The sequence below is a fragment of the Calliphora vicina genome, chromosome 3 (assembly GCF_958450345.1).
Source record: "Calliphora vicina chromosome 3, idCalVici1.1, whole genome shotgun sequence".
Lineage (NCBI taxonomy): Eukaryota > Metazoa > Arthropoda > Insecta > Diptera > Calliphoridae > Calliphora > Calliphora vicina.
In genome coordinates, this window is record NC_088782.1 from 21,581,583 (window position 1) to 21,599,141 (window position 17,559).

The window sequence follows — 17,559 nt, forward strand, 5'->3', positions numbered from 1 at the left end:
TAAAGTGCAATTTCGTAACAATATTTTTAAAGCAATTTTTTATAAATTTCAGAATTTGAAGATTTTATGGTTTCATCATAGACATATCTGTATGTGATATGAATTAAGTAAACGGCTTGAAGTAAATCTCATTTATACACTGCACCAGCACAGATTTCAAAAAGATCGGTAATTCAATCCCGGTCGTGCTGTAAATCGAGCGCCTTTCAAAAACGAATAGTTTAGAAGTTGATGTTCTATAAATTGAAACAGGTTTATTTACTCAAAATTAAAATGAGTAGATCATGTAGATTCATTTTACAGAACACCAAAATATGGAAATTCGTTTTAAAAATGAAAACGTTTCTCAAATTCGGTTTACAGAACAGGGGATATTATATTTTCTAACGTGTGAAGAAGTCACACTAACTTGTTAAACCTTCATAATGACATTTTAATATTATCAATGATTTACACAAAATTTCCATAGACAATTTTTAGAAAATAAACATTTTACTTTGATAAGGAGGTTAATATCACTGTGACACATTTACAACTCCGAAGTTTTTATTCTGATCGATTTTGTTTTAGGTCCTCAGATTCCGTGTAATTTGTTAATTCAAAAAATATTTGTTAATTCTGTATTTTAGATTTTAATTTGACAGCTTTTTTTATTGGGTGTATGACTTCAGAATGCTGGATTAAACAATAGATGGCGTATCTTCAATATATGTATACATCCATATATACATACATGTCATTTTGAAGGGTACATATTTGTCATTTATTCTCACTAGTTTTGCTTTACTTCTTTAATTTGAAAAATAGGTGCCGCTGAAGCACACCGATTGCTCACCTAAGCTTATGGTGAATGTGTTCATTGGTTTCAACTTGCGTGATATGGATCGTGCGGTTCAGAAGTGGTGATTTTGACCCGAAAGACAAATATCGCCCAGGCCAGCCAAGAAAGTTTGAAGAAAATGAATTGGAGACATTACTGCATGAAGATTGTTGTCATACTCAACAAAAATCATTGGTAACTACACAAGTAGCATTTTAAAAACGTTTGCGAGCAGCAGGATTCATACAAAAGCAGATAAATGGAGTATCATACGAATTAAAGCCGAGGTACCTTGAAAGACGATTTTGCATGTCCGAAATGCTGCTTGAACGCTTTAAAAGAAAATAATTTTTGCAAAGAATCATTACTTGCGATGAAAAATGTATCAATTACGATAACTTCATTCTAAATACTTTTTAAAGGTTGGGAAGTTTAGCCTCACCCGCATTATAGTCCACACCGTGCCCCGTCTGTCTACTATTTGCTTCGATCGATGCAGTACGCTCTCCCTTCACTTTGGAACAGAGGATTATATATTGGCTTCATTCGTTCTTAGCCTCAAAAGCTCTTTTGGCTCAGAATCCATATGTTGCCAGAAAGATGGGAAGAGGTCTTAGCTAATAATGACTAATAGTTTGAATAAATTTATTGTACAAATGTTACAAAATAAAAGCTAAAAATTTTAAAAAAAATCCCGCATTTTTAAGTCATACACCCAATAGTAATAAATATGTTTATATATGTACATTCTGATTTGAAAAATTCTCTATCGAAATGATTATGCGGCAATTCTGATAAATTCGATTATGCGATTATGCGGAAATTCTGATAAAATGTTGCACAAATTTGTTTTAAGTACTCTGAAATTATAATGTAAAGTCCCGCCTAGCCCCATACAAGATTCACCTCAGAAAATGAGTTGAACTTTCATCATTGTTTTATATGAACCAAATTTGCTACCAACTTTTGTGATGATAGGTCTATAATTGACCCTGTTATTGTCTAATGATTTTAACATAAATTTCGACATCTGTACAGTTCGGACCATAACTGATTCACAGCCGAATATTACTCTATTACTTATTAATATTGTTACGAAATTGTACTTGAATTCAAATAGCATAATGCTTTCAAATAACAGTGCTGTAATAGCAAACTGTAACATATCTGTGGGCATTATTAAATAAAAGCTTTCAGTTGATTTGATCGTAAGTTGGCAACGCTGTTTGAATTCGAATATTCAGTTAAAGAACATTGTAGAAAGTACACCACAGATGGCGTATGTATTAGTAAGTGAGTTTATCAGAAACGCTTTTCGAATAAACATCAACTGAGTGCCTTAAAGTGTGTTGTGTTTTTCAAGTAAATTCGTGTACATTATAAATTGTGTCTGTATTTCTGAGAATTTATAAACGTGTATAAAAAACATTGAGTGGCTATTTAATTCTGTGGTTGTTGTACATTTTGAATAAATAAAGAGTTGTTACAATTTTTAAACTACTAAAAGTATTCGGTTTATTTAAAGGAAATAAACCAAACGTTTTGAAAAGGTTAAAACGTAACAATATAATAACAATAGGTCTGTTCATTTACTTTCCCAGTAAATACTTGCAACGAGAGAATAAAATCAAAATTTACAAAATTACTCTCTTAAATTCTCAAAAAATAGTAAAAAGTAAATGAACGCTTTTCCAGTAACAATTGTTTTATACACACAATTTCCTTATTTTATTCCTTTTAAAATGTATAAATACTTACATTTTCTTCAATTTTATTGAAAATTCTTTTGTTTTGACATTTTTTCACCACAAAAATAAAATTTTAAATAAATAAAATATAAGCTGCTAACTATTACGAGTTCAAAATAGAACTTGTAATAGTTTGCAACGAGAGAACACTCTCTAAAATTTATACGCTCTTGATTTTTTCTCTATTTGCAAGTTTTTGAGTTAATGAACGCTTTTCCAGTAACAATTGTTACTAACTAGTAACAACTTTTAGTTATTGAACATAGCTAATAATATTAACATGAAATGGGTTGTATAGCACTAGTCATAAAGTTTTTTTGAAACATAGAGATCAGTTTTTTAAAAATTTCTTTGAAAAACTTTAATAAATTAAAAGAGTTAAAACTGTTTGTTATTGAGCCATACAAATCTCACACTAAAGCTAATAGTGCAAACAAGATTTTAAAATTGCAATATTTTCAGTTGAACTTTAATTTTATAAAGTTTTATTAGATCATGATAGTAAAATGTTACCAATTTTACACAGATTTGTATCAATTAATTACAACATAAACTTAATAAATCAACATTACCAACTGCAAATACTTATTACCTCACTTCAAAATAAATGTAAACTTTTTACACGTTTACATTACGTATGAAACAAAAAACCTATAACTTTAATTACATTTCATTTCTTTTCTTTTTTTCTAACAGATTTTTACAAAATCCCAAATCTATAAATTACTATTTATAACACTGGCTCTATGCTGTCTCACCGCTACAGCCAATGCTGGTAAATTACCCAAAAGCCACATAAAAGCCAATGTCAATGGTACCGATATTGCAACACCAGCCAAAGAAGCAGCGGAAGTAGCCACAACAGAAACGGCAATAAAAGAAACCGAAAGCAAGTCATCCGAAGAAGATGATGACAATGATGATGAAGAAGACGACGACGACAGTGACACAGCAGATAAAGACGATGAAGATGAAACAGCAGAGAAAAATGCTGTACAACCGGCCGCCGATACGTCACTGAGTGTTTGGGGTATTGTAAGGGGTCTGTGGAATTGGATTAGAGAAGATATTAGTGAAAGCCTATTTGGTGATGATGGTAAAACATCCGCTGTTGGAGGTAAATATTATTGAACAAATTTATGTATGTACAATACATGAACTTTTTCAAATAACTACAAATAATTACTTAACAGTTTTGTAAATGAATATAGATAGATACTTGTACTCTCATTGCTTTGGTTTCTTATGGCTGGGAAAATGTGTTAAAAAATATATAAATGTGTTTATGGTTTCACTTTCAATTTCATCACTGAAGTGTTAATTAGGTCTTCGCAACACAGTTTGTAGGTTTAGTTTTAATGACAGCTTATGATCGTGTTAAATTGATTTAATTATTAACATTTAAAAAAATATTCCAAATATTTACATGGTATTTTATGGTTTTTATTAATTACGAGAAGTTTTTTGTAATAAATATAAATATTTATGATTTTAATGAATGTCACGCATTTTAATGATTGAGAGACTGTCTCCAACTGTGTAATTTATTTACATAATTTTAGTTTTAATACTAAGTGATCGCGTATAGTAGTCCGGTATTTAAATGTAATACTCCTTTTTACACCTACGCATCTTAATGGATGCGGATATCCACATCCATACGATATTTAGCATGAATATGTTTATATAAACACAAATTTCAAAAATTAGTGAGTAAGATCGATCGATCTTCAAGTAACTATAAATGATATGTAAATATCTCTTATTGTATTACCAAATTGAGAAATAGTCCACAATTGGCCAAAACTTCTTACGAAAATCACTAAATCGAGCTTAATATTTATCAAGGTTGGCTACCGTTACCCCTAAAATACTCTTTCAGCTCAACTATCGTTACCGCTTATCTATAGTTATCGGAATAACTGCAATTACCGTTACCGCTAAAATACCATTAGCGATATTATCGTAAATACCGTTACCTCTTAATAACTTTCATTAAATAAATCAAATTACATTCTTTACTCCAGAATCGGTATTGTACCAAAAAAGATCGATATTGTGTGAGAAATTGCTTGATGTCTCATTTAGGAAGTTTTATTTGAGAATCAAGTTTAAACAAAAATTGTTAAATGCTCCCGATGCTTTAAAATCATAGTTGCTTATAATGATCGGAGATCTATTTCCATGAGTGGGAAATATCAGTTGAATCTGTAGGTCTTTCAAGACTAGCTAAATACAACAAATGTTGTTTATTCTCAATAAATTGCTGTTTTTATATCGATTTTTTTTCAAAATTATGCAAAATTATTGAAATATCATTAATCGCAATTAAAATTAACAAAAATTAGGATTTCATGAATTTTTCGCTTGTTTTAGATTTTCGAACATTAAATTTCGAAATTAAAACCAAGTAAATACGATTTTATCTAAAGAAATTTAATTTATTTAACATTATTTTGTGATATTCTAGAAATTTTAATTTCAAAAATTCGATTTAAATTTCTAAAATTCGAACATAATTTCGAATTTGAGAAAAACACGGAAAATCGTTTATTGCTGTAAAAATATACAAAAATTAAGAGTTTTCTTAGATTTCATAATTTGTTTGCTTTTTGGAAATTTTCGAACATTAAATTTTTAACTAAAACCAGGTAAATTTGATTTTTTTTAAAGGAGATTTTAGAAGTTCCAACTTTTGTGGTAATTTTAAAAATACGATTTATATTTCTGAAATTCGAACATAATTTCTAATTTGAAAAAGACGGAAAAATCATTTATTGTTATAAAAATATACAAAAACGAAGAGTTTTTTTTCGATTTCATGAATTTTTCGCTTGTACAGATTTTCGAACATTAAATTTTGAAACTAAAACCAAGAAAATAAGACTTTTTCTTAAGAAATTTAATTTGTGTAATATTTTAGAGATTTCCTTTCTTGTAGTAATTTTAAAAATTCGATTTAAATTTCTAAAATTTAAACATAATTTTGCATTAAAAAAAACACGGAAAAATCATTTATTGTTATAAAAATATGCGAAAATTGAGATTATTTTAGATTTCATGAATTTTACGCATGTTTAATTTGTTTAACATTATTTTGTAATATTCTAGAAATTCCAAATTTTTTGGTAATTTTAAAAATTCATTATAAATTTCTAAAATTCGAACATAATTTCGAATTTGAAAAAAAAAAACACAGAAAAATCAGTTATTGTTGTAAAAATAAAAGAAAATTAAGTTTTTTAGATTACATGATTTTTTTCCTTTTTTGAGATTTTCGAACATAAAATTTTGAAACTAAATGCAGGTAAATTTGATTTTTTTTTTAAAGATTTTTAATTTAAATTTGAATTATTCTATAAAAACATAATTTATTAAGCAAAATTGTGTATATATATTTTTTTAATACGAACTTAATTTCGAATTTGCAAAAAACTTTAAAAATCATATGTCCTTGGTTGGTTGGTTGGTTTACGTGGTAGTTCACTACGTGCGAACAATCAAGTAGAGTCGAAGGGACCCCGTTTTGATGAGACCACACCACTCGTCAGATGTATTGTCGTTTACATTGCAATGTAACTAAAAAGTGCTAGCTAGACCCAACCTGTAGCTGTGAGATATCTTAGTAGGTCATTGAGTTTAGACCCGGCTACCTCACCAAGGTTGGTCAATGTATAGTTGCCCATGAATTTATGTCTCTTGACACTCAGAGCTGGGCATTCGCAGAGAAGGTGGAAAGTCGTTTCCTCCTTGTCCCTATCCTTACAACTGCGGCAATGGTCGTTAAAGGGGAGACCCAGGCGATTTGCGTGCTTGCCTAACGCCCAGTGTCCCGTTAATACTGCCATCAACCTAGATATATCCCTTCTATTCCGGGTTATCAGTTGCATAGTGCGTTTTTCGTTAAAAGATGGCCACATCAACTTGGCTACCCTACATGTGTCTAAATTACGCCATCTATTCTCAGCCTTTGTAAGAAAATGTCTGAAGATGATACCTTTTATAGTCCCCAGTGGAATTGCTACTGAGACCGCATTGGAGATATCTAAGGCAGATCCCATTCTGGCTAGTTCGTCTGCCTGTTCATTACCGTAGTGGTCCCTGTGCGCAGGTACCCAAACCAAAGTAATATCAGATAGACGACCTAGCCTTGACAGAGAGTTCCTACATTGCCTAACTAGTGAAGATGAATTTGTGTAGGCATTCAGCGAGAGAAGTGCCGCCTGACTGTCGACAAAAATACCTATATTGCCGCGGGTGTTATGATCAAGTAGTATATTGCAAGCTGCCATGATTGCAAAAATTTCCGCCTGGAAAACACTACACTCATTCGGAAGACGATACGAAATACCTATCTCGGGTTCGTCACAGAAGACGCCAGAACCAACACCACAGCTCATTTTCGAACCGTCTGTGTATATCCTAGTGTCATATTTGTACACGAGATTACCCATACCCCACTCACTCCTGGAGGGGATTAAGACCTTAAAAACCCTATTAAAATCTGTAGATGGAGTAATATAGTCAGATGGTTGGAGAACGATCGAAGGCAACTGGCTCAAAATCCCCGCGTGCCCATATGTTCTCGATCTCCAACAGCCAGATGCTCGAAGCCTCACTGCGCTACATGCAGAGGTGGCCATTATGTGAAGGTCTATTGGCACAAGGTGCAATATAGTGTTCAGTGCCTCTGAAGGACTAGTTCTTAGTGCGCCGGTTATACCAATGCATGCTGATCTCTGGACTTTGTATAGTTGGTCTACGACATACTTCCTTTTAGTTGCAGTCCACCATACAAGAGATCCGTAAGTAAGAATTGGACGTACTATAGCCGTATACATCCATTTAACTATGCTGGGACTAAGTCCCCATTTTCTACCAAACATCTTACAACAGGTATAATAGGCCACCGTAGCCTTTTTTACCCTATGTTGAGTATTTAGCTTCCATGACAATTTAGAGTCCAGTATAATACCTAGATATTTTGCATTATTTGAAAGGGGGATTTCGCAGTTTTTCAACCGTGGAAGTTTGAAGCTTGGAATCTTGGTCTTTGTTGTGAAAAGTACGAGTTCTGTTTTGCTAGGATTCACCCCAAGACCACTTGCCGTGGCCCAGTTATCGAGCAACCCTAAAGCAGTGGACATAATATCACTGATCACGTCCGGAAACAGACCTGATACGAGTATCACCACATCGTCCGCATAAGCGACAACTTTTATCCCTTTTCTGTCTAGATCAATGAGAATCGAGTTAATAACGATAAGCCACAGTAGTGGAGAGATCACCCCACCCTGTGGTGTGCCTCTGCCAACTTGCTTAGACTTGACGCTATTACCAAGATTTGCTGTAACTATTCTTGATTTCAGCATGTTTACTAACCAGTTATTGATATATTCTTCAACGTCTAGGTCAGTAAGAGCTTGCTGAATTGCAAGAGTGGTAACATTATTGAAAGCACCCTCTATATCCAGAAAGGCTGCCATTGTATATTGTTTAAATTCGAGAGATCTCTCTACAACTCTTACGACCTCGTGCAGAGCTGTCTCTGTAGAGCGGCCCTTAAGGTAGGCATGCTGACTATTAGAGAGCCGTGTCGTACCCTCTAGGCGATGCCTAATGTGAGCGTCAATGAGTCTTTCCAACGTTTTAAGCTGGAAAGATGAAAGACTAATTGGACGAAAGTCCTTCGCCTTCTCATGACTTCTTTTTCCAATTTTGGGAATAAAAACGACCTTTACTCTCCTCCAGTTAACCGGAACGTGATTGAGGGAGAGACAGAGCGTAAAAATTCTATGAAGCCAGGGAATGATATGCCTTTTTGCACTTTGTAGCATCTTTGGCAATATACCATCCGGCCATCAGGTGCGAAACTGTGAATCGCCCATGATATCCTGTCATAGGAGACGATATAACTATCGATATTGAATAGAATCCTACCTTCCCTCTCAAAGTCCGTAGCAACATCCTTACAGCCTGGGAAATGAGTATTCAGTAGGATGTCAAGTGACTCTGCTGAGGATTCAGACCAGGAGTCATCCTTCCTTTTGATATAAGTAGGATTGGATTGCCCCTTGGCTAGAATTCTACTAAGTCTTGCAGAGTCTTTTGTATTATCTATAGATTCACAGAAGCTTCTCCATGAGTTTCTTTTTGCGACTACTATAGCTTTCTTGTAGGCTTTCAATTGATCACGATATGGTTGCCATGATTTACTATTGTAGCTAATGTTAAAGGCCCTACGAGTTTCCCTACGTAGTTTAGATAGCTCAGAATTCCACCATGGAGGGAAGCTTTTCTTAGCCTTAGTGACTGGACAGGAAACTTCGAAAGCCTTGACTAAAGTTTTACTAAAGTTTTCCTCTATTTTCTCAAGACCAGTTATCGAATCTTCTACAACTGGCATATACTTAAGTTTGTGTTTAAGGATCCCATTAAATTTGAACCAATCTGTCCTTCTTGGGTTCCTAAATTGTATTTTCTCTGTCGAGTTCTGAAGTCTAATATTGAAGAGAATCCAGTTATGGTCAGAGAACGACCTTTTTTTGGATACCCTCCACCTATCTACTGATACCTTAGACCTATCATTTATGAGTGTAATATCTAATACTTCCTCCCATCCATTATAGTTGTCCGAACTTGGAAACATGAATGTTGGCGTATTACCAGAATTACATATACTTAGTTTATTGGAATTAATGAAATTAAGTAAAGACTCACCCCTTTCATTTATTTCGCTGCTACCCCAGATTGAATGCCTGGCGTTGGCATCACAGCCCAGGATGATGTCGTCAGATGCCCCAACAGAGGACAGTAGAGCACTCACTTCAACTGGAGGAGCTGTCTTCTCATGTGCCATGTAGCTTGAGGCAATCATGAAGCTTCTGTTGCACGGTAGCTCGACCTTAGCTACTGTAAGGTCTTCTGAACTAAGCTGCGTACAAAGAAAAATGTTAATAGATTTTTTGGCAATAATACATGATCTTGGCCTACCATTGTTTCTTGCATAGAGGATATTATATGCTGAGGCCGGGAACCCCTTCACGTCCAAGTCAGAAGCCCAGGGTTCTTGCACCAGCCCAATGTCCAGGTCCTCTTCGGCTAAGAGTACCCGAAGGTTATCTGTAGCACATTTCGAGTGCTGCAGATTAATCTGCACTATTTTAAGCGCCATTGTTGGTTTTTGGGGGGGGTTCGGAGAGCTTCATTTCTGTGAGCAGAGAGTTTGCAGCTTCAATCTCATCCGCTTCACCGCTACCCGTACCTGTAGGCCTGAACACCTTTACCTTGGCGTCCCTCACTCCGAAGAACAGCTTAAAGCCCGCCTTCTCAAGCTCGACAGAGCCCGATTCGGTGATGGCGAGAATTAGGCATGTGTGGCCATCGCCTTGCTCGGTGCGGATGATGGACCAGTCATCCATGTGGATGTCGGGGTTCTGTAGCTTCAGACACTCCACCAACTTATGCGCATCGGTTGCCATCTTCGGTAACCAAATACGTGCACGCGGTCTCATTGGAATCTCTTGAGCAGGGATCAGTTTAAGGCTTAAACCTTCCCATGCACCACTAATCTTTGCGATGCACTTGCTAAGAAAGTCCTTTGAGAACTCGTCCATGCATTTGATCACCCTGTAGCCCCGGTGAATCTCACCAGAGTCAAAACGAGGTGCTGTACCAGTCCTATTAGCGAACACGTGTTCCATCACGAGTTCAGTTAATTTGGACTCGATAGCACCCCATTCTGTTACAACAGGATTGATGGTGCCGTCTTTCTCGGTCGCCAGAGCCATTAGAAGATGGTCCTTAACCACCTCGTTGAAGGGCCGTCTGGCGGATGTAGTCGTGGTTGATGTGGGTCCCGGAGTGGATTTTTTCTCAACAACCTTTCTCCGTTTAGGCGACTTCTCACCCTCTGTCTGAGAGCGATTGCGCTTGGACCTCTCTGTTTCTTCGGCTGCTGCCTTTGATGTACTGGGTACGGAATCCAAAAACTTTTGGTACTCATCTACCACAGCCTGGTATTTAGCGCGATCTTCTTCATCACGCTCATGGGGGGCACCGCTGGCAGCATTCTTGTCAATCTTGTCAAGAATGAATATCGCCTTGGCGTAACGGGATTTAAGGATGTCTTTCTGACTCTTCCTCTTTTTTCTTTTCTTCTTCAATTGGTCGCCAGTCTTGGCATCCGATTGAAGAGGTGCATTTGTCAAGTTTTTGGAGGGCAGTAGAGTGCTGTGACGGTCACCCAAGCTGCCTGACATTGCGACCAGAGTCTCTTGACTAGAGGCTAGTAGGTCGTCTTCTGAAGAAGATCCGAGATCAACGGTTTTCTTCAGGGCGTTGTTATTGTTGTTGTTGTTTGTGTTGTTGTTGTTGTTATTTGTGTTCATTTTTGGTCCCACGAGTAGGCACGTAAGGGGATGGACCATCCATGCAGTGACGGCGTACATGGACTAGACAGAGATTACAACCGGCCCGTGTCATAAGCACCGGAGGGGAGCTGTTATCGACTAATCTTCTTTAACCACTAATTAGCCATTCAGGTTCTCGGCACTGCTACCAACCACGTTAACCTTACAAGTGGGGGAAAAGAAAGAGAGAGAAAAGACAGAGGGAAAGAACAGAGAGAGGAAAGAACAGAACAGTTTTGGTCCGCGGGTAGTAAAACAAGAAAGATGAAAAGAGCACTATCGCTAGGCGACCATTTGTTCTAAAATGTATCGCCAGTTATAGCATTACCCTAGCACCAATTATATCCTACTGTGACCATTTGTTAAACAAAATGTGTCACAATATTATATAGTTGGCTATATAATATATTATATACAACCCGTTTTACGAAACCTAGCCATATCAATAAGTTTAGACCATTTGTTAGAAAAAGTGTCTCAAGATATTGATATTGCTCGAGCATTTGTCAGGGCTAATGACATGTTTTAGGAAACAGTACCACTAGACTAGGCAATTGCTCCCCCTATCCGCCACCTGGGACGCGTCCGATGGGAGACTGATAACTCCACACGAATCATATGTCCTAATTAAAATGAATTTATTTGGATTTATTGCTATTTTAGATTGAATTTTTCAAATAAAATTATAAAAAATGATATTTTAGGAATTCTAACATTTCTGGAAATTTCGAAAATTCTAAATTAATTTCGAAAATTCGAACTTATTTTTGAATCTGAAAACAACATATAAAATTCATTTATTGAAATTAAAATTAGCGAAAATCAAAATTTTGTTATTTTAGATTTTCGAATATTAACTTTCGAAATTAAAATCAGATAAATTTAAATTTTTCTAAAGAAAGTTAATTTAGAAATTCGAATTTCTGTTAATTTCGAAAACTCAAATTTTGTTTCGAATTTGTAAAAATTATTTATCTTAATTAAAATGTACGAAAATTAAGTTCTTTGTTGAATTTCATAAATTCGAACATACAAATTTTCAACTAAAACTATAAAATTATGAAAAATTCCAAAGAAAAAAATTCTAAAATTTCTAGAAAATTTTGAAAATTCGAAATTTATTTTGAAAATTTAAAACGACAAAATAATTTATTGAAATTAAAATTAACGAAATTCAAGATTTTGTTTGGATGCCATGAATTTTTTTCTTCTATTAGATTTTCGAATATTTAATTTCGAAACTAAAAGTTAAATTTTAATTATTCTAAAGGAATTTAATTTCATTAACGAACAATTTTACATACATATTTAAAAAAATTCAAATTTCCAAATTCAAATTTCAATTTTTGTAAAGAAGGAAAATTAAAATTAATTTATTGAAAGGTGTTGTTGGGATTTAATTTTTCGAGCATTTAATTTTGAAACTAAAATCAGGTAAATTTAAGCTTTGAGGAAATTCAATTTGTTTACAGTTAAATTTGAATTATTCAAAATTTAACTGTATTTCGTATATTTTTCACAAAATTTTCATTTCGAAAACTGGTACTTAATTTTAAATTTGCCAAAATCATTTATCGTTATTAAAACGAATTCAAAATTAAGATTTTATTTGTATTTAATGGATTTACCCTGTTTTTAGAGTATAAAATTATGGAAAAATTCAATTTTGTTTTATATATTTAAGAATTTCCAACCTTTATGATAATTTTCTCAATTTAGAAAAAAATTTATAAAAAAAGTTGTGTGTTCCAGAGTTTCAAAAAATTAAATTCGGAAAGAAAATCGTTAAAATTTGTATTATAATTCGAATATGTCTACTTTCGTATCAAACTAGGTTTAATTTATTACAAAATAACCCATATGTGCAATATTTATTTTTGTTTTTTAATTTTGGTATTTTCCCGCAATTTATAATTCTTTTTTTTTAATTGGTTTTTATGTATTCTGAAAAAATTTAATTATTAAAACCGTTTCTATGCAAAACCGTTTGTTTTCAAATGAAATGACCCACATACATAAATAAATAAATATTACAAGCAACGATATATTTTTTGTTTTGATTATTACTTAAACATGATCTTGCATGGTTATTAATTTATTTCTAATTTTTAATGGGTTTGCGAAATTTAAACCAGACCTAATACAGCAGTAGCACTTTATTTTTGGTATTTATGCAAATGATATTGTGAAATTTTTTGAGAAATTTTGGGCAACAGTGTTAATTTATAATGATGAACTAAAAAAAAACATAATTATGTCATAAATATTTAGTTTTAATATTTTGTATAATCATATTGTTACTGTGCGAAAACATATCAAGTAATTTATATAGGCGCTGTTTAGAGGATTTTGTAAGAATTATGTAGCTGAAGTTAATGGTCCATTTATTTCTTAGTTATTTGAAATTTGTTAATATTTCAACTACTTTCACTTTCAAAATGCCAGAAATACCTAAAACAAACAAAGGTATTTATGAATCATGCTATAATAATATTAGAAAAACTAGGTGTGTTTTATGTACATTTCGCTGATAATCCCATAATACCCAAATTCAATTGTAATTTATTAAAAACAAACTAAAGTTTCTTAAAGTAATACCTACAAACTGTAAATATTTGAATTAAATTTTATAGCTAAATTTTCTTAGTAAATGAAACTTATTTTTTTTAACACCAAATTCATTGCAAATTCAATTTCACTTTCATGTATTTATTACCATAATTACCATAATTTTTTTAAACAAAATTATTTGCTTCAATTTTAAGATCATTGCCACCACTAAAGAGTTTAACAATTTTTTTTGTAATTGCACGAAACAGCTATTGAATCACCAACAAAGGCTTATTTTTTTCTAGTGCTTTGAAACTGATAATAAATTTATAAATTAAAATAGAAAAGAGAGCAATAAAAACCAAAATAAAATTGCAAAAAAAATAAAAATAAATAAATAGAAATGTTCAGCTCTAATAATGTAGTTGTATGAAAAAGAAAATCATATAATCGGCAAGTGTTAATGATCTACAAATATCAAACAAGGAGAACAAACATTGCTTAACAGGGGGGCCAAGATAGAGAATTATAGCATATAATATTCCAACCAAGGTGAATTTAGAGAAGGTGACGACAGAACTACAACAAATACAACATATACAGAAACAACAGGTACTTTGTTTTTGTAAAAAGATAAGTGAACTGTCAAAGTTGCCTGTGGTTGTTTTTGCTTTTGGGTTTGTTCTATTTTTCGCCACAACAAACACAAGTGAATTGACAGTTCACTTGTCTAAAAAACTGAATAAAAAAAATAATCAGCTGTTCTTTTGTCGTCACCTTCTATAGATTCGCTTTGATTCCAACTAAACTTTTCCCAGTGAATTGAACCTCCAACCCTTAGGCTGAAGAAAAAACTTAACACCAATTTAAATTGAATGAAGACTATTAGTAGATCAAAAATTCTTAAAGGTTTTTGAAAACTTAGTTCGTCTTAATAAGACAGCAACTGAAAAAAACTTTTAGATCACCAAAACTCCTAAAGGTTTTGAAAACTCAGTTCTTATAAATAGCCTTTTGAACTTTGGCTACTTTTTCCGTTTAATTATATATAGTCAATTGCAAATGTTAGTACAGGGTAGGCCAATGGAAGGTTATGAAATATATTGGCTTAAAAACACACTTTCTTTTTTGACAAATTCAGTTTTATTGATACCAATATAAAGTAGATATATGGGAATTAATTAGCACATCGGCCGACTTCCGTTCTTTTCATAAAATTGTATACCATATTTTGCAAAACCATCTCGTTTATGTTTCAAGTCTCAGTTGGTTGTGGTTTGTTCTCGAAAACTCGGTCCAAGGCGAATTTATGTACCAGGTGGTATCGGTGGCGAATTCAGGCAAATACGAGCGAATTCATGCATTTTTTATATATGGAGTTTGACATTCGAAACAATGAGAGAGATGTTTTGAATGTCAAACTCCATATATAAAAAATAATGAATTCGCTCGTATTTGCCTGAATTCGCCACCGACACCACCTGGTATATAAATTCGCCTTGACTCGGTCTTTCAAATGGACCAAGAGAACGAGACGGCTAATTGAAATCAACATTTTGTAAAAACGTTTCTCGCAAGGCGTATTAACATGATGAGTTCGCCACGAAAACAAATATAACAATGCAAAAACAACAGGCATTTTGTTTTAGTTTAATGGAAACATAAACAAAGTTTGACAGAAGACCTACATTAAACCACGGCGAATTAAGAATCAACTGATCCCTTACCTTGTTCTTGTTGTTATAGCAGCAGTGATTGCTGAGTTAACAGCCATTGGCGTAGAACAGGCTGTCATGGGAATGCCTTGCCTTATTAATACGCCTTGGTTTCGCGTATTTCGTCAATGCAGCGTCGAATTTAATTTTTCACAGTATCAGATGATTGTGAGGCCCCAGAAAAAAACTCCAGTTGCGTTTAATCACAAGATCAATGCGGCCAATTGTGATCAGCATTTTGCAAAAACCCTTCACTTATCTTGTCAATGCAGCGCCGAATTTCATCTTTTAGAGCATTAGTTCTTTGTGGTTTATTCACGAAACCTTGTCTTTTAAATGTCTCCGGAGAAAATTGTTCACGAGGCGGCAAATTGACGTCAATATTTCTAAAAAACGCTTCGCTTATGCGACGAATTTCATCTTTAAGTACCAGTTGATTTTGGTTTCTTCTCCAAACCCCGTTGTTTCAAATGGCCTCAAAAAAAGTTTAGCTGCGTTTAATAACAAGAACGAGGCGGTCAATTGAGATCACCATTTTTCAAAAAACTCTTCACTTATCTCGTCAATGCAGCGTTGAATTTCATCATTCCGAGCATTAGTATTTTGTGGTTTATGCATGTAAAACCTGTCTTTCAAATGGCTCTGGAGAAAATTCTCCAACGCCGTTATTTTATATTAAGGTTTGATAGCGCCTTTATTAGAGAAATCACAGTGACGGCGAGAAAAAGCTGTTCGAGTCTAAGGAAGCAGTAAATTTTCACTATTTGATAGTAAATTTTCATAATTATAATTCGCTGTTTAAGAATGTAGCGTTCCATGGTTAAAATTTCCCAAGTTTGTTCTAAATAAATGTTAAAGGATGACAGCTCAATTCTTGACATTTCATCATATGACAGCCAATTTACTGCATAACCTCAAATTTGCCCTACCTTTATTTGATGACATACATATGTATTAGAACCTTTAAATATTAAAAAAATTAAATAAAAATATATGTATTTACTTTCTTTATTAATTATTCATGCCACATTAATTAAACCTTTATATTTATATTTTTTACAGAAGGACGTACTTTCGGAAAAATTCGTCGCTTGCAAATGGCTCTCATTCCCATTGTCTTTAAGTTTGGTGTACTCGCTGCCATGGTGGCCTTCTTAGTTGCGATCGGCTTGAAAACTCTCTTCTTGGTAAAAATTTTGATTGCTATGAACGTACTAGCTATATTGGCCAAATTCTTTACGCTTAAAACCAACTTTGGTCATGTTGAACATGTTGCCCATCATGCACCACCACCCGCCTGGAATTGGACACCTTATGCTAGCACAGGTTGGCAATCGGCACCCGTAGAACAACATCACAGCAATAAGGAAATTCATTTGCACATACATGGTGGCCAAGTCCAACCACAAGTATCTGGTTATACTTACAGCAATAATGCTGCTACTGCACCATCCCATGGCTGGGAGCGACGCAATGATCCTTATAGTGCCTATGATAATATGGCCTTGCAGGGCCAGCAAAATGAATTACTGCCAAATGAATTGACAAATGCACCAAGTGACCAGCAGCAGTTTAATGGCAACTATCCCACAAATCATCGAATGCTTTGAAGTGTTTTAATTGAAAAAAGTTCAAAGCTTGAGTTTTTATAAAACGAACGAGAAGTTTCGATTAGATAGAGCAAATTATTTTTGTTCGTTTTGTAAAAATTACAATAGATAGCTTGAAACCTAAACTGGTCTTTAGTTAGTAATATTTGAAATTAAACTTAGGGATCCTAAATTTATTATAATTTATATTTAAATATTGTATCAAAACATTTGCTTTATTTTCTTTGTAATTAGTTTTAGTTTATAAATGTATAAAAAAATAAATTTTAATGTAAATATTTATTTATAGAATTACTTGTATTTAAGTTAATAAAATTCTTAATGTAAATTATTAAAAATTCCAAAATAAAGTACAAAATTTATGTGAAATGTAGCAGGTTTTTTAATTAAGAACCAACAACATATATACGAGAGTCCCAACAAGATTTTAAAATCTAGACGCTCTCAAAATAATAATATTTCTAAATTACTGATCTAATTGAAAACAAGCAAGAGTTAATATAACACTCTTGCTTGTTTTCAATTGGTGGCTTGTATACCCACCAATTACTTTGTGACAATAAAATATTGTTACGTTTTAACCTTTTCAAAACGTTTGGTTTATTTCCTTTAAATAAACCGGATACTTTTGATTGCAAATAAAAGCCGTTTAGTAGTTTAAAAATTGTAACAACTCTTTATTTATTCAAAATGTACAACAACAAC

At 33.4% G+C, this 17,559-nt stretch overlaps 1 protein-coding gene across 1 annotated transcript in view; it reads left to right on the plus strand.

The window, feature by feature from the left end:
• Positions 1-17,223, plus strand: part of LOC135955337 (uncharacterized) — a 42,544-nt gene extending 25,321 nt beyond the window's left edge. The window contains exons 3-4 of the mRNA XM_065505690.1: positions 3,265-3,685; positions 16,307-17,223. Of these exons, the coding sequence (XP_065361762.1) occupies positions 3,265-3,685; positions 16,307-16,854 (969 nt within the window). The 3' untranslated portion in view covers positions 16,855-17,223. The remainder of the gene's footprint in view (positions 1-3,264; positions 3,686-16,306) is intronic.
• The last annotated feature ends 336 nt before the right edge of the window (positions 17,224-17,559 follow it).